The sequence below is a fragment of the Hyaena hyaena genome, unplaced genomic scaffold, assembly GCF_003009895.1.
Source record: "Hyaena hyaena isolate Hyena2069 unplaced genomic scaffold, ASM300989v1 scaffold_39, whole genome shotgun sequence".
Taxonomy (NCBI): Eukaryota; Metazoa; Chordata; class Mammalia; order Carnivora; family Hyaenidae; genus Hyaena; species Hyaena hyaena.
The window spans coordinates 555,881-574,001 of NW_024080671.1; the positions used below are offsets into that span (position 1 = coordinate 555,881).

The 18,121-nt window shown below is 49.3% G+C and overlaps 1 protein-coding gene across 1 annotated transcript in view; it reads right to left on the minus strand.

The window, feature by feature from the left end:
* Positions 1–18,121, minus strand: part of FAM20A (FAM20A golgi associated secretory pathway pseudokinase) — a 51,310-nt gene that overhangs the window by 6,209 nt on the left and 26,980 nt on the right. Inside the window, exons 2-7 of the mRNA XM_039229799.1 lie at positions 9,611–9,795; positions 8,834–8,884; positions 7,178–7,256; positions 1,993–2,085; positions 1,073–1,188; positions 177–357 (exon numbers count right to left, since the gene is read on the minus strand). Coding sequence (XP_039085730.1) covers positions 177–357; positions 1,073–1,188; positions 1,993–2,085; positions 7,178–7,256; positions 8,834–8,884; positions 9,611–9,795 — 705 coding nt within the window. The remainder of the gene's footprint in view (positions 1–176; positions 358–1,072; positions 1,189–1,992; positions 2,086–7,177; positions 7,257–8,833; positions 8,885–9,610; positions 9,796–18,121) is intronic.

Sequence of the window (18,121 nt, forward strand, 5' to 3'; positions counted from 1 at the left end):
GGGGGAGAGCGGGCACAGCTGGCTCCCCAGTCCATAGAAGGCAGATGGCTGGGGACAGCTTTTGGGGCCCCAAAGCCAGGCTAGCTGCAAGGCCTTGGTACAGGGACTTGCAGCCACTGTCAGGGACAAGCCTGCGGGGCCGGGGGCCGGGCGCTGTGGCCAGGGGGCCAACTCACTCCTCTTTTCCCGCCAGCGAGTAGGAGCGGATCCAGGGGGTGGGCACAGACAGCCTGGGGGCCAGGTTGAGGGATGGCAGGAAGGCGGAGAGGGAGCCCTCCAGCAGGTGAGGGTTGCCACAGACGGCGTATTCAGTCTTGCACATGTACGGGCACTTGGCGAAGAAGCACACGTTGCTGGCTGGAGGCGGGGAGGAGAGAGAGAAGGAGTAAGTGAAGGAGGCAAGGCCATTTTTGAGCCCCCCCCCCTCCCCGCCCAATCCTCTAGGAGGGAAGGGAAACCCTGAGCTCACAGCATGGGAAAAGAAAATACTGCTTTTCTTCTTCCTTTTTTTTTTTTTTTTTAAGTTTATTTATTTTAAGAGAGAGAGAGACAGAGTCAGTGGGGGAGGGACAGAGGGAGAGAGAGAGAATCCCAAGCAGCCTCCACACTGTTAGCGCAGAGCCTGATGCCAGGCTCAAACCCACAAACCATGAGATCATGAACTGAGACGAAACCAAGAGTCAGACGTTTAACCGACTAAGCCTCCTAGGCGCCCCGTGAATGCTTTCAGGCTGAGGATCGTGGGTACCAATTTTCGACTTTCAAATGTCTCAGGGTAGAGGAAGCATGGGACCCAGCCTCACCGCATGCCATCCGTATGATTAGAATGTTCTTTGTTTGACTGGGTGACATCTGATGCCAGGGAGGCTGGCGTTGTAGTTCATGCCCACACAGGCTACTTGGCATCTCACATGCTACGTTTCCCCATCCCCTGTTCATCTTGTGCGATGCTCGGGCGCACCAGGGTGGGTGTGTCTGGGGGCAGCGTATACCCGTCCGGGTGGCAGGGACTGTGCCCCTGAAGGTCTACCATGCTCTTAGACCCCAAATCCTGCTCCGGCCAGTACTGCACCTGGCGAGACGAAGAAGACGCTCTGCAGGATTTCATTCTTGGTGACCTCTAGGATTTCCTTGGTGACATTGATTAGCCTCCCCACTGTGGGTGGCACTCGTCGGAAGTCCAGAATCCTGAAAGAGAGAAAACCTTGTTCCGGTCTGAGGGACGGACGGTGGGGGAGTGGCATGGTGGCCCATTGGCCGTTGACTGCCACTGCTGACCATGCCCAGCCAGGGGCGCTCTGGGAGACTGAGCTGACCGTGCCCAGGGAGAACCCTAAAGGGGTGGGAGAAGAGGTGGAAAAGGAATCCTTCTTCCAGCAAGCCCCGTGGGCAAGCCTTCCCACAATGCAAGCCGTGTCCTGGGTCAGAGCTCATAATTCCGTGTACATAGGAGTCACCTGGGACCTCGCTCACATGCAGGCTCTGACTCAGCGGGTCCAGGGTGAGCCTGAGATTCGGCATTTCTGAAAAGCTCCCGGGTGGTGCCCCTCCGGCTGCCAGTCCACAGAACACCCCTTGAGCGGCAACGACAGGCAAATAGGAAGGGAGGAACTTTAGGAACATGGCTTTCACCTTTTAACATCGTAACCGTAAGACTCCTGGGGCACATGGGGGTCAATGCCTTCTCCCCGTCTCCACATCAGGAAATTAGAGCAAAGGGCAAGGTCAGCTCCAAGGTGGCAGCCCGAGCCTCCTGGCAGGGTTAGTTTTCTTTCTAGGTCATTCTTCTCATTACGTTAGGGACCTTGTGTTTTTCAAGTGTGGAGTTGAACGAGGAAATGTGGGGTTCAAAGGCAACACTGAGGTTCACGAAGAAGACAGGGTGCCAGAAGGAAGAAATGCCAGGGGCGTCGCACCTGGGGGTCCGCCCAGCGCCCCTCTCTGGCGGTCGGTCCTTGAGGGCAACACCGGGTCCCCGGGGCCCGACCCTACCTGTCCAGGTGGAAAGCTGCGATCTCAGCATTGTGTCTCTGGAAGTCAATGAAGTAGAAGAAGTCGGCGGGTGTCTCTTCATCTCGCTGCTGTCTGGAAGGAAGGGACGAGTCACGCCCTGGACTCAGACTTGGGGGGCGGGAGCCTGAGAAGAGAGCTGAGAACATGACCAGAGGGAAAGGGAAACCTGCTTTCACGCTTTTAAGGTCCTTGCGCGTGACGAGCGGTACCCCACGGGCAGCCTGCGACTCCCTGGGCTGGGACAAGTCCTCCAGGATTTACCCCCCTCAACCCTCCCCCTACCGGGTCTCCTGATCGAGCAACTTTGGAGACAGCGGCTGATTGTTTTAAAAAGTAGTCGAGTCCAGGGGCATCTGGGTAACTCAGTTGGTTAAACATCCAACCTCGGCTCAGGTCATGATCTCAGGGTTCGTGGGTTCGAGCCCCGCATCGGGCTCTGTGCTGACAGCTGGGAGCCTGGAGCCTGTCTTCGGATTCTGTGTCTCCCTCTCTCTCTCTCTGCCCCTCGCCAAGTCATGCACGTGCACACACACATGCACTTTCTCTCTCTCTCTCAAAAATAAACATTTACAAAATTTTTTAAAAAAGTAATTGAGTCGGGAAGAAAGACCTCCGTCAGCAGGTCTGTGGCGGGCACAGACTCAGGCGGGCTAGGAGACAGGGCTTTATAACAGGGAAAGTGCCCTAGCATGTAGTTCAGTACAAGTGACATTGAAGAACGGAGAGGGTGCAGTCCAGGGTGACAGGGTGAGTAATGGAGCCTGTCCCCTCGGAGGTACCTCAGCTGGGTCCTGGAGTGAGCCCAGCCAGAGGCTTGAGGGACGCTGGTGCAGAGGAAACGGATTCGTGTACATTTTCCAATCGCTCATGGATTCCTGAAAAGCCACAGCCGGCCCGGGGGTGGCGGGCCGGCTGGGCGTGTGTGTTCAGAAAGGTGCCTCGCAGTCCTCATGGGCGGCGTGGGTGGCCTGCCTGGATGCTAACATCCCGGACAGTGACGATCTTTGAGCAACCTTGTCATCCACCGTGTGGGACTGCGAGAGAGCTGCAGCCCGCTCTGCATGGAAATCAACGCCACGCTGCAGAAAAGCTGCAAACACACAGCCCAGCAACTGAAACAGCGATGTGCACTTTGCCAAGAAACACACGTCCTAGAAACCACAGCGCGAGGCTGCCCAGGAGCAGGGATTCTATTTAAAAAGGTGCAGCCGCATTTAGCGGACTGGCCTTGGCACCCAGGCCTGCGTCACATGGCCTCACCGGTGTCGCCTCTGGACGTCTGGGCTGCAAGGACCGTCCGTGGGTCCCGGCCTTTGAATTTTAATTCCTGAAGAATATCCGGAAGTATCCATCCATCCATCCATCCATCCATCCATCCCTAAGATAACACAATCTTCTGACACCCTCTAGAATTTTCTAAAGCATCTCTTCCCCGTTTTTGTAGGGCATATCTAGATGTGATTTTTAACTTGAAAATCCTTATTTACCTTGGTGCTTCTCAGGCTTTGGCAAGCACTGACGTATTTCTCAGTATATATATATGTGTATATATATATATATAAATTATATATATGTGTATATATATAAATTTCATGTATTATATATTATAATTTATATATTATATATATTTCATGTAATTTTATATATTGCATGAAAAATAGAATCTTGAATTATGGTCATAATTTCAGTCACCCAAAGACAAATTTCCACTTTCCGGTTTTAAGAAGGGGCAAGTGTTTTTTTTACTGTACGTTACACGTAGAAATAAACGCATGCCTTTCCAAGGAACACATTTTTAAATGATGCTGTTTCAGTTTGGACTAACTTGTGTACAGATGCAGATTACATTTTGTGTTATGACATGAGAATAGACAAATTGGTGTTTACGACCCAGTGCTGGAAACTTTTGCATTATGCTCAGGGAGATACCCCGTTTGTTTGAACAGTCTTTGTATTCCATTTGTTAAGTGAGGGGGCCAGACGAGAGGTTGTAGGCTGCTACTTCCTGATCTCTCATGCACTAAAACTGTGGCCAAGGTGAGTGGTTTTCCTCCCGGTATAAAAAGTCACAGTGAACCTCATCTGCTCTATATGAGCTTTAAGTTTTAAAATCTCATCCTAATGTGCCTGGTAAGAATTCTGCTCAGAGAAGGCAACTCATGGATCTGATGGGGTGAGGGGAATTGCAGATTTATCATTGGTTTTTTTTAGTTTATTGAGAGAGAGAGAGAGAGAGAGGGAGAGAGAGAGAGAGAGGGCCTGAGTGGGAGGAGGGTCAGAGAGAGAGGGAGAGAGAGAATCCCAAGCGGACATGGTTTGATCTCACAAACCGCATGATCATGACCTGAGCCCAAATCAAGAGTTGGATGCTTAACCAACTGAGCTACCCAGATGGCTCAATTGACCATTGTTTTTATGCTTCTCTTTAATGTCTCGTGTTTCTACATCCACGTTCCTTCTGCCTCCTCTCTTTCACTGGTGCTCACCTATGAGTCTGCACTAACCCTGTATGACTAACCATAATAATCATTTGAAACCCTGTAATGCCCCGAACTTGGTGGCTCTGTGTTCAGCAGAGTGGTATGCCGAAGAATCACCTACCTTCTCCTGGAGCCTTGGCTAAACCAGCCAGGTGGGCTCACTGTGATCTCTCCCTTTAAAAAGGAACACAATTTTCCCCCCAGTATTTTGTGTGCTTGAATATAAGATGAGATCCTCTCCAAAAACTGTCCCTCAGAAAAGCGAACTCTGTATTTGAGTCCTTGCCTGTTCTCAAATGACAGAGACTTCTCTTCACTTCTTTTGTTGGGGACAGACTTGTTCAGCCATGATACTTTCATTCTGTGTTGGTTTTATTACCTGACAGAACTGGTTAAAACACACTGGTGGCAGTGATAGGTATAAGACTTAACATTCTTTTTTTTTTTTTTATATTTTTATTTATTTCTAGGAGACAGAGAGAGAGACAGCATGAGCAGGGGGGAGGGTCAGAGAGAGAGGGAGATACAGATTTTGAAATAGGCTCCAGGCTCTGAGCTGGCAGTCAGCACAGAGCCCGACGCGGGGCTCGAACCCATGAACCGCGAGATCATGACCTAAGCGAAAGTCGGACGCTCAACCGACTAAGCCACCCAGGCGCCCCAAGACTTAACATTCTTTTAACATTGGCCACCAACTTGACCCTGGTGACGATGATGATTGACATTAAGCATTTTGGATGAGTGATGGTTCACCTGGATGGCTCAGTTGGTTAAGCGTCTGACTCTTGATTTTTGGCTCAGGTCATGATCTCGTAGTTTGTGAGATCAAACCCCGTGTCGGGATCTGTGCTAGCAGTGTGGAGCCTGCTTGGGATTCTCTTTCTCTCTCTCTCTCTCTCTGCCCCTCCCCTGCCCCACTCTCTCTCTCTCTGTCTCTCAAAATAAATAAATAAATAAACTTACAAAAAATTTTTTGGATGAGTGAAAAGAAGAGTTTGGAAGGAACCCGCAAGATAGCTACAAATCTACATATTGTTTTATAGGACGGGATCTTTTCATCAATAAATTAAACATAGGCAGACATTCACTTGTTTCATGCACATCTCTGAGAAGTTATAGATCGAAATTGACCAAATAACTAGGTTTTTGGATCCTCACATGGGAACAATGGAGGCTCTCCTTAAGTAGCTGCAATTCCCAAGGTCGTCTGGCCTTGGGATCACAGAGGAAGCCCCCAGACCAATCCTTGTGGAGCCTCCAAGGGTGAGACTCAGGCATCAGGATTTTTTTTCATGTTTATTTTTGAGAAAGATGAGATCAGAGGATCTGAAGCAGGCTCTGCACTGACAGCAGCGGGCCTGATGTGGGGCTCGAACTCACGAACCATGAAATCATGATCTGAGCTGAAGTGAGACGTTCAACCGACCGAGCCACCCAGGCGCCCCAGGCATCGAGATGTTTTAAGGGTCCCCAAGGGATTCTAATATACAGCCAGTCTGTTCCAAAGCTCTCTTTAAAGGGGTGTTTCGCCAAAGCAATGCAGGTACTAGAACTAAGACTCTTTACTCCATTCTCATTCCCCTGGGCCCCCCATTGCACCACCTGCTGGACCTCCAGTAAGCCTCTCAGTTTCCAGAAGGTTTGGACTCTAATTTGGTCTCATTGGAGTCCCCTGGAAGACAATGCATTCTGGCAGAAAGCATGCCCTGGGTATGGGAACCCCTCTTTAGTCATTTCCTCTTGTGCATGTCATCTCCAGGAGGGACAGGCTCACCTCAAAAGTGTCCAGTCTTTGAGCTACAGACCCTGTGGGGCCGGGAGTCCATACACACACCAAGCTCTGTCTGTAGACTGACTATGGAGGATTTTGCCCACGTACATGTGTTATAGTATTTTAAAGACATGTATTTGCTGTTGTTGTGAATAAAACAGAAATTAATTTAAAGGTGTAATTGACTTCCTAGTACCCTTTCTTCATTGTCTAGTTTTTCAGTCACAACAAGTGTTGTTGTTATAAAGAGATCCATAGACTTTGTGAGGGTCCTGGGCCTAGGTGGTCAATTATAGAGATGTGGTGTGAATTTTGCAAGCTGGCAGCTGGCTGGGTTTGAATCTGGTTCTGCTGCCTGTAGCAGGAAGTTGGGAACAAGGTGTCCCCTCCGTGACAGTACCTGGCCCGCAAGACTATTGACGATCCAAGATGCAATCAGGAAAAGAATGTAGCCTAGATACTAGGAAAGATCTGATGAAGACTGGCCTTTACTGTTTTTTGTTTTTTTGTTTTTTTTAATATTTTGATGTTTTATTTATTTTTGAGAGAGAGAGAGTGAGTGAGCGAGCATGAGCAGGGGAGGGACAGAGAGAGAAGGAGGCACAGAATCCAAAGCAGGCTCCAGGCTCTGAGCTGTCAGCACACAGCCTGACACAGGGCTCGAACCCACGAACCATGAGATCATGACCTGAGCCAAAGTTGGATGCTCAACCGACCAAGCCTCCCAGGCGCCCCTGGCCTTTTCGGTTTTTAATTATTGCTAAAAATAGTTATATGCTTGGACAGACTGCCCCCAAAGAGAGTCTACAAAGGACTCGCTTGAAGATTTTAGACCACATTTATTAATTTTTGGTCAAAACTCCATTAACGGCTGCCGCAGTGGGGCATGGAGGTGAGGACGGCAGTCACTTACCTCATGGGTTTGAACATGGCCTTCCCGAAGTCTGAGAACCTCAGAACCAGCTTGAGGTGGACCCCACTGGGTTTCACAACTGTAAAGGGGGAGAAAGGGGAGTTAACAATCCCTCTGGGCCTAACCTCGGGGCTGTGAGCCTTTGTTCGTTCAAAAAACCCAGCTTGTTTCTTCTCTCTGCTCTTACTTAATAACATTTGCTTTCGAAGCCTTGCAGGGTACATTCTAGCATGTCAGGCCTTGGAGCGTGGGTCCAGGGGCTCATGATATTCCTTTTTCTGCTGCTCTGGGAACAGGGTAAACAGTGTGGGATTCCTCAGATAGATACTCACTGAAAACCCCAAAAAACCTTTTCCTAAGAAGAACTGGTGTCTTACTCTTTGTGCCTCCACACCGTCCTACAGATTCTGTCACCGGTGACATTGCATCAGGCTAGTTTATCTACATCTCTTTCCATTTAAGACTGCACACCTGGGTGAGACGGGGTCCAGGGAGTAAGACACCTGCGGGCACCTATGCCACCCTGCGCTGAGTGCTCCCTCCTGATATGTTGTGGAGCCCGGCACACACTTTGCCCCGTCCTGGCCTTGCTATAAACCCCGTGACGGTTGGGACAACGTCTTACGCACCTTTGTCTTCTATAAAATGACAAATGGCAGGTGCTAAGCTAAAGAGAAGGGAAGCTCCGGACCCTACAAACTTTCTTCCAAACCTTCGACACATTGTTGACGTGCACGGGAATTTCTGCGTTCAGTAGGTTGCGGGAAATGCATGAGGCTACTCATCACTGGCGGTAACTGGCCCGTGGGCGTCAGTGCCCGGCCCAGACCTGTCTACACCAAGGACTGGGGAGTCAAATGTCCAGGCACAACTGTACCCCCAATTCATAGCACCCTGGGGGGGGGTCTATCTCATGCTCATCTTTTTGATTCTATTCTTCATTACCCTAGTGGGTCTCGACTTTGGGTACATTAGAATCCCCTGGAAGGCTTCAAAATTCTCATGCCCGGAGATCACTCCCATGCAACTGAATTTAAGCCTCCTGAGGTGGAGGCCGGTCCTCAGTACTTTTTAAAGCCCTCCAGGTAACTCTAGTACAGGGCCAGCTTGAGAAGTACTGTCTACACAACTGCTTCTTAAATCTAAAAATGTCCCCTAGTCCCTTGAGCATGTTGTTAATTTCCAGATTCTGATTCAGAAAAGCAGAGTGGGAACTGACGTTTTGCATTCCTTGTTTATTTTTGTTTTTTTAACTAGGCTTCAGGCCCAGCGCAGAACCCAGCTGGGACTTGGACTCACAACCCTGAGGTCAAGGCCTGAGCTGAGATCGATAGTTGGGCACTTCACTGACTGAGCCACCCAGGCACCACGACATTTTGTGTTCCGAGCAAGCTCCTCGATGGTGTTGGTGACGCAGGGGCCGCGGGCTCACCAGCAGGGCCTTAGCAATAGTCCCTCTTAAAATCCCTTTTCTTTTGTGTGGGTGAGTGGGTGGGTGGGGGAAAATGTCGAGTTCTCAGAGATCAGGCAGAGAGGGTCACGCTCCCACTTCCGACCAGGAGTGGACTGTGGGCCCTTCACGTTGTTGCCAGATCTCGGGGTTCACGGGGCTGTGGAAGTGAGCGGGCTGGGCAGAGGTGGGGGGAGGCCACTTACTCTGGGTGCAATCACAAGCCCCAAGCAGGGCTTTCTCGTCCTGACTGTAATCTGCAAAGGAGGAAAAGGGCAGTGAGAACGTGCAGCCTCGCTCCTGGAAGAGCCCACCACTCGGGGCCCGTGACTGGTGTAGACCGAGGAGGCGGGGATGGTGAGGCAGCCCAGGGGCCCCTGCCCACTCAGTGAGGGACGACCCGGGACCCCAGCCAGTTGCAGCCTCAACCCTGTTCCATCCAGGTCCCCTGCCATCTAGCCCTTCAGAGGACACTCCACCAGCACCCGGTGAGTGACCGACACTGGTTTGGTCTCTGCTGGTAACTAGACTGTTCGAGGGCTTGAGAGCCCAGACCTGGGACAGCAGGACTGTGTTTGAATCCCAGCGCCACCACTGGGTCTTTGGCTAAGCTGATTAACCTCTTTGAGTCTCAGTTTCCCCCACCTGTAAAATGGCCATGATAAGGTCTATGTCATGTAGTCACTGCATAAAAGAGCGTCGCTAGGTTCCTAAGAAGCACTCGGAAAATGGTAGCAGCCGCCATTCCTTACGTGTGTGGAAGCACTTTATTGTGGCTCTCTGATGGGGTCGTGATGAGGTTATAATGACCAGAGCTCTTTCAAAGGGAAAAGATCAATGTCTAGGTTCTTCCACTTCTTACCCTCTTAGGCGTCAGAGCCAACCCATGCATACGTCACGCCAGAGCCCCGCCTGACACGGTTTACGCAGCCTCTGGGGGAGAGAGTCAGCGTGTCCCACCCGACCCTGTGAATCTCACTCACCAGCACTGATGGTGGGGGTGCGTCTCATGTCCTGGAGCAGCTGGCGGACCACAGGGCTGGACCGCGAGTACAGCCCGTGGCGGCTGATCCCCAGGTGGAACTGGACCCAGCTGGCGTCAGGTCGGAGCTGTAGTGGGGCGTCCGGGGACGTGAGGTTGAGCTGTTCTTGGTACATCTTGTGTCGCCTGCAAGAGCAGCGAGAGTTTTGTTTTGTTTCGGTCGGGGCTACAAGAAGACAGAGATTTGGGGAAGCATCTTTTCTATGCATTCCTTCCTTCATTCAGCAACAGTACTAAGTGCCTACTGTGTACTCAGCTTTTTGCTGTGCTTAGGATACCAAGGGGGCAAAACAGGTACAAGCCTTCCTTGCTCTCTGAGGGCTTACAATGTAGTGAGTGCAACAGGCACATGGTTACACGATGCCATTCACAGATACACAACTATCTAACTACAAACCATGACAGATACGGCAGAGAAAAAGACTAGATGGTTACGAGTAAAGTTAGGGGATCTAATCCTTTAACCGAGGATCTCAGAGAGGTAATCTGGGCCTCTCTTGTGCACTTTTCCATGGAAAAGTCTGTATATTTCCCACTTTTTTCTGACCTATGGAGAGAAGGAAATGAGTGTAGGGCAAGGATCCCTTAAGTAGAGCTGGAAGCGAAGTAGATTAAACAATAAGTCATATAGAAAAAGAAGAATTAATTAGCCATTTCCTGTTGTCCCACTCAGGAGCCTTTTCTACCAGGGGACCAAAAAACAAAAAAAACAAAAAACAAAAAACAAAAAAAACCCAAAGTGAAAACAAATGCCAGTGTCCTATAGAGGCTAAGAGTCTAGTTTGGGAGGCAAGTTGTATGTCTATGAAATCCTCAGGGCAAAATCTAATCAGGCAGTTATAAATTGACTGTTAGATATGTGGTTCAGACTACCCTCCCCTCAATATTTTGGAGAAGGGAAAGACTGGTCAGAGGAAGACAGCCGTGGAGGAAGGTGGGGTTCAGCTGGATCCTAACGAATGGGGGGTGTTTGGGTTGAATGGGGCATTACTAGGGTGCTCCTGGGTTGCAGACAGTATGAAAGTTAGGAGGCGCCAGCAGGGAACAGGTGCATCTAAAGGTTAGAGAAGCAGGTATTACTCAACAGATGGTTGAATAAAAAGATGGAAGCTTTCAGTTGGAAGGCAGAGCAAATTAGCCAGATGTCACCTGGTGAGGTGAAGCTGATTGTAAGGGAAGGTGGGATTTTGGGGTCACGGAATGGGGGTTCCTATACATCCATATTTCTTTCTTTTTTTTTTCAATGTTTTATTTATTTCTGAGAGAGAGAGAGGCAGCATGAGCAGGGGAGAGTCAGAGAGAGAGGGAGATACAGAATCCAAAGCAGGCTCCAGGCTCTGAGCTAGTTGTGAGCACAGAGCCCGATGTGGGGCTTGAACCCACGAACTGTGAGATAATGACCTGAGCTGAAGTCGGATGCTTAACCGACTGAGCCATCCAGGCGCCCCCATGTTTCTCAAACTGATACCATACCTCTGAGGTCTGTGTTGAGGTTGATGTGGGGTTGTTTTTTTTGTTTGTTTTTTGGGTTTTTTTTGTTTGTTTTTGCTATAATTTTTGATTTCTGAATTCTATCATTGTGAATTCTGTTAAGAATAAAGTATCTGGCAGTATAACTGAGTCAAGCCTGACTCATTGTTTTGTGAACATTTCATGACAAATGAATCCATTTTGATTTTGGAGTTTTCATTTTTGAGCCAATACATTTTCTTTGTTCAAGCCTTGCGGCATTTTAAAGGCCTTTGTGTATTTTAGGCACCGTGTCCACATTGCTAATGAACCCTGACTCACTGTCGTAGTCAGCTCAGAATGCCCAAAGAAAATACCACTGACCTTAACAAAATTCTACAGACCAGGTGTCTTAGCCAACAGATGTTGATTTCTTGTAGTTCTACAGGCTGGGAAGTCCAAGATCAAGGTACGGGCAGATTCAGTTCTTTTTTATTTATTTTTAATTAATTAATTAATAATTAATTTAGAGAGAACATGTAGGAGCAAGAGATGGGCAGAGAGAGAGGAAGAGAGGGAATCCCAAGCAGGCTCTGCACTGTCAGAGCAGAGCCCATCATGGGGCTCAATCTCATGGACTTTGAGATTGTGACCTGAGTAGAAATCAAGAGTCAGACACTTAACTGGCCGAGCCACCCAGGCGCCCCTAGATTTAGTTCCTGATGAGGGTGTTTACTTCCTGACTTGCAGATAGCTACCTTCTCACTGTGTCCTCACATGGAGAGAAAGGGAGCTACTAATCCCATCATGGGGCTCTACCTTCACGACCTCATCTAAACCCAATTATTTTACAAAGACCTCCTGCCCCCAAATACCATGACAGTGGAAGTTAGGGCTTTGACATATGAATTCAGTGGTGGATGTGGGTGAGTTGGGGGGACTCGTAAGCATTCAGTCCATAAAAATATGAGCTTTATTTCTCCACCCTTAACTCCTCTGTAGAGAACACTTACTTAACATGCAAGGGAGAGCGCACTCCCCATCTAAAGGGAACAGCTGCCATTAAGTTTCAGCTAACAGTAGTCATGTCTTGTCATTGCTCATTTATTTATTCATTCATCAAACATTTATTGACTGCTAGACACTGATCTACCTACCGGAGTTAGGGCTGTGTACAAAGCAAAGCCTTTGTTGTCATGAAACTTACATTTTCCTGGGAAATCATTTATTCTGAGTTTTCAAGGGAAGCTAAGAATCCAGGTTTTTTTCTTTTCTTTTTTTAGAGAGAGCGTGCACAAGTGAGTGGGGGAGAGGCAGAGAGAGAGGGAGAGAGAGGGACTCTTAAGCAGTTCCCGCACCGAAGTGGCGAGCCCGACCTGGATCTTTATCTATCTCACAACTCTGAGATCATGACCTGAGGCCGAAATCAAGAGTCCGACACTTAACCAATTGAGCCACCCAGGTGCCCTAGAAATCCAGATTCTGATCCCAACGTATAATCTTTTTAAAACATATTGGCTTAAATTTTGAAACAGCCTGTGTAGGCCGGGTATATATACAAAGGGAATGAAGCCAGTATCTTGAAGAGATACCTGCACTCCCATGTTCATGGTGGTATTATTCACAACAGACACACAAACAACATACATGTCCATCAATGGCTGACTAGACCAAACACGTGTGGTGTATCTACACAGTGGAATATAATTCAGCCTTAACAAAGAAGATCCTGCCCTTTGCAACATCGTGGATGAACCCAGAGGACACCGTGCTAAGTGAAATAAGCTGGACACCAGCCTCCAGATACTGCATGATCTCACTCATGTATGGAATTTTAAATAGTCCAACTCATCGCAGCAGAGGGTGGAATGGTGTTTGCCAGGGGCTGGGAGGAAGCAGCGATGGGGAGATGTTAGTCACAGAGTACGAAGTTTCCATTATGCAGGGTGAGAAGTTCTGCAGATTTAATATACAGTAGTGTTGCCACAGTTAGTAATACTCAAGTGTGTGCTTGGAATAGGCTGAGCATGTAGATTTTAAGTGTTCTCACTACACACACACACACACACACACACAGGGTGACTGTGTAAGGTGATGGATATGTTCATTAGCAGGATAGTGGTGAGTTATTTAACAATGTATCAAAGTATGAAGCTGTGCAACTTACAAACATAGACTGTCAATTACATTAAAGGTGGGACGACGCAATCACCAACACAACAACGTATCAACCCGTCTGAGTTCAGCAGGTGCGGATGTGATCTGAGTCAATGTAGGGGGATGATCTTAAGACACCCAGTCCCCCACCCCCATATCTGCGGGGAGGTCCACGATCAGAAGAGACAAGGCAAGGCAAGGGAACGCTCTATTGTTTTACTGCTTTGGTCTGCAAGAGCAGAAGGGACAGAGATGGCTGAGACGTCTTGCCTGAAGCCCGTGGCAGCCATCCAGCCTGGGTCGGGGGAAGATGGGAGCCACTGCTATCATTCTTTCCAATGACACATGTTTTATGATTTATGACAATCAGGGGAAAGGGCACATTGTTGACCAGGTCTGTAGGCTTCCCGCCAGTTTCTCCTTATGTTATTCACTTTTATTTTTATTTGAACGACTAGTCAGGCCAGACTCGCGTTCCCAAGTGGACACTGAGGCCAAAACGCAGTGGCCTGCTGGCCTCTCTGGGGCGTCTGGTGGAGAGATTGCACAGTCCCCCGGCTAAGCTAGTCACCCTGATCCAGCGCAGCGCCCGGAGCAAGTTGGGAGGAAGGAGCAGGTCTGGCCGAGCCGGGTCTGGGCGGCGGGCTGGAGAGGGAGGGGTGCTCCCAGCCAGTGGGTTCCAGCCACGGCAGCAGGCGGGAGGCAGAGTCCAGAGAAAGAAGAAACACATGTGGCAAACTGAGTGCAACTTCTGGACGGGGACAAATTGCTCTTTAAAGCACCCACATTTACTGCTAGGTGGGGACACTTGGCGCTTGGGTTTGATGTCCTGCCCTCGCCGGAGCCGTCACCACAGCACCCTGGAAAGAGTGGGGGGGGGGGGTTGGAAAGAAAGGCTGTCCTTCCTACTGCTTTTGTGTGTTTGGTTGTTTTTAATGATTAAAGTAGAGCTGCTCAGAGCAATTTCTTCCCTCCCTCCCTCCCTCCCTCCCTCCCTCCCTCCCTCCCTTCCTCCCTTCCTTCCTTCCTTCCTTCCTTCCTTCCTTCCTTCCTTCCTTCCTTCCTTCTTCCCTCTCTTCATGTTTATTTTTGAGAGTGAGAGACAGAGTGGAAGCAGGGGAGGGGCAGAGAGAGGCAGACACAGAATCTGAAACAGGCTCCAGGCTCTGAGCTGGCAGTCAGCACAGAGCCCGACGGGAGGCTCGAACCCACGAACTGTGAGATCATGACCTGAGCCGAAGTCGGACACTTAACCGACTGAGCCACCCAGGTGCCCCCAAGGGTAATTTATTTCCTGTCAGACTTTGCTGGTGTGCCCTTGGTTTCCTGGGGACAGCCAGCAGGGTGTACCAGCATCGGCTGGGACAGGCAGCTGGGCACTGGCAGTTGTGGGAGATTTGACACTATGGCAAATAGCAGATGTTACAATGCATGGTGTTTTGTTTTGTTTTTTTAAAGGCCAGCACTTTTGTTTTCTTCTTCTTCTTCTTCTTTTTTTTTTTTTTACAAATAGTTTATTGTCAAGTTGGTTTCCATATAACACTCAGTGCTCATCCCCACAAGTGCCCTCCTCCATGCCCGTCACCCCCCTTCCCCTCCCATCAGCCCTCATTTTGTTCTCAGCATTCAAGAGTCTCTTATGGTTTGACTCCCTCCCTCTCCCCCACTATTTCTCCCCCTTCTTCTCCCCCATGGTCCTCCATTAAGTTCCTCCTAATCCTCCTAGACGTGCAAACATATGGCATCTGTCCTTCTCTGCCTGACTTATTTCGCTCAGCATAACACCCTCAAGGTCCATCCACGTTGCTACACATGGCCAGATTTCATTCTTTCTCATTGAAAAGGCCAGCACTTTTTATTTTTTGAAATGTTTATTCATTTTTGAGAGAAACACAGAGCATGAGTGGGGGAGGGGCAGCGAGAGAGGGAGACACAGAATCCAAAGCAGGCTCCAGGCTCTGAGCTGTCAGCACAGAGCCCGACGCAGGGCTCGAACCTGCGAACCATGAGATCAGGACTTGAGCTGAAGTCAGACGCTTACCCAAATGAGCCACCCTGCCCCCTTTTTTTTAATCCCAAAAGGAGAGCTGGCTTTACAGCACACGGCTGGCCCGTGCCCCGATCATGTTTGTGTGCGTGCAAGCATGGACGTGGTGAGCAGGGGCCCACTGACCTGCTTTCCTTCCTGTTGGTTATACTTTAAAAAAAAAAATGGGAAAGTCTTCTTCTAAGAAAAAGCAGGTCAATATGGCAACAGCAGATCTGGGGCGCCTGGGTGGCTTAGTTGGTTAAGTGTCTAACTCTTGATTTTGACTCAGGTCATGATCTCAGGGTTCATGAGTTCGAGCCCTGTGTCAGAAAGCATGGAGCTTGCTTGGGATTCTCTCTCTGCTTCTTTCTCTGCCTCTCCCCTGCTCATTCTCTCTCTCTCTCTCTCTCTCTTTCAAAATAAATAAATAGACATTAAAAAAAAGATGTGTGTGTGTGTGTGTGTACGTGTGTGTGTATATCTACTTATCTTATGTGAGTGTCTGGACGCCACCTCCATGCTTGGACTGTGCCGGCATTTGAATGGAACAAGCCCCTCACTCTAGCTGCCCTGGGCTGGGTCTCTACCGCCTGCCCATTGAACGATCTCCCTCCTGACGCTTCCCGCACTTGCTGTGGTTTGAGGAGACAAGATCAGCTCCTCGCTATGCCTCCCACACGCACCACAGAGGGACGGAGCCTGGCTGCCTCATCCCACCCCCAGGCTCCAGTCAGGACTCTGGAATTCATTCCCCACATCCACAACTATTAGGGACTTTTTTTTTTTTTTTTACTGTAAACACAACCACTCCCTTAATCTCATCTTAGACATGGACAACATGATAGACGCTTGTCTCAATAATCTTCATTATTTTTCAGTATCTTTGCTTCATGTCCAGACTTGTTTAGACTTATTGGTTTGGTTGGTTGGTTGTTTTCTACTGTTTGTTTGTTTATTTATTTTTGAGAGAGAGAGAGAGAGAGACAGGAGGTGGCAGAGAGAGAGACACAGAATTTGAAGCAGGCTCTAGGCTCTGAGCTGTCAGCCCCTAGGTGGGGCTCAAACTCACCAACTGTGAGATCATGACCTGAGCTAAAGCCAGACACTTAACCGACTGAGCCACCCAGGCACCTGTGTTGTTTGTTTTTTAGATCACCTTAAATGTCTTCTTTCTTTAAAAATTTTTATTTTATTTTATTTTTTTAATGTTTTATTTATTTCTAGGAGAGAGAGAGAGACAGCGTGAGCAGGGGAGAGTCAGAGAGAGAGGGAGTCACAGACTGAAACAGGCTCCGGGCTCTGAGCTGGCAGTCAGCACAGAGCCCGACGCGGGGCTCGAACCCACGAACTGCGAGATCATGACCTAAGCGAAAGCCGGACGCTTAACCGACTAAGCCACCCAGGCGCCCCTAACAATTTTTAAAAAATATTTATTTGGAGAGAAAGAGGGAGAGGGAGAGAGACAGAGACAGAGAGAGAATGAGTGGGGGAGGGGCAGAGAGAGAGGGAGACATGGAATCTGTCAGCACAGAGCCCGACACGGGGCTCGAACCCATGAGCACTGAGATCATGACCTGGAATCATGATCCGACTGAGCCACCCAGATGCCCCTTAAATCTCTTCTTTAGATGCTTCCAAGACTTCGGTCCATGGTGACAGAAGCCCTCAGCTATGGAACTCCTTCAAGGGCCATCTCAAAAGCCCCCATCTCTGGCGTGAACATTTCCTTGACTCTCGAAAATAACGAATAAGTACAAAAGCAAAACACGAGGCCTGTTTCGGGTAACAATAACAGCAAAGGCAAAGCTCTCACCCTCCTGGAATGGGGTGAGCGTGTCACAGAACAGACACTCACAAGCATGGTGAAGGGGGGGCGAGAGCTAATCAGGGGTGCAGTACTAGGAAAGGACACGGGGTTTTGTGTCACAAAGACCTGGTGCTGCCTCCTCCCAGCAGAACGACCTTGAGGGTGGGACTAGGTGCGGTGGCCGAACTCACAGTCCCTCCTGTGGGCCTACAACCACCGAAGGAGATACATAGTCTTACCCCCGATTTGCTCATGGAAAGACTGAGGACAGGGCATGGCCTCAAAAACAAATTCAAGCCTTCTGAGCCTCAGTTTGCCTATTGTGCAAAACGGGGATCCTGACACCTACCTCATTGTATCATAAGAAATTAAGTGTAGTAATATCCAGCCACAGAGAAGGCATCAAAGAATGGTTGTTATTTATTATTAGTAGTATTATTATTACTGTTTATTAATATTGGAGATCAGGGGCGCCTGGGTGTCTCAGTCAGTTAAGCGTCAGACTTCAGCTCAGGTCATGATCTCACGGTTCCGTGGGTTTGAGCCCCGCATTGGGCTCTCTGCTCAGTGCAGAGCCCCCTTCAGATGCTCTGTCTCTCTCTCTCTGCCCCTCCCCTGCTTTCGCTGTCTCTCTCTCTCAAAAATAAACATGAAAAAGGTACAAAAATAAAAAAGACTGGTGATCGGGTGGATAAGTTTTCAAAAATGCAGCTGTAGTGGGTAAGGAGAAACAACCAGCTCTGCAAGCCGGCGCGAAATCCTTGGAACGTCCCGCGAGCAAGGCAATGACATGGAGGCCATCCGTTGCGTTGGGCACCTCCCTGCGCGATGCTCTGGCGCATCCTCGAGGTCAGGCATCGTCCACGGGACCTCAGAATTCCTCTGTAGCGGGTCTGTGGTCCCTTGGTGTGCAAACTAAGCACTAGCTAAGGTAGCTTTGGCTCGAGGCATTAGGGAGAGAAGCTGTGTTTCACCCTTCGAGTGTACAGGCGGGTCTGGCCTTGGGGCAC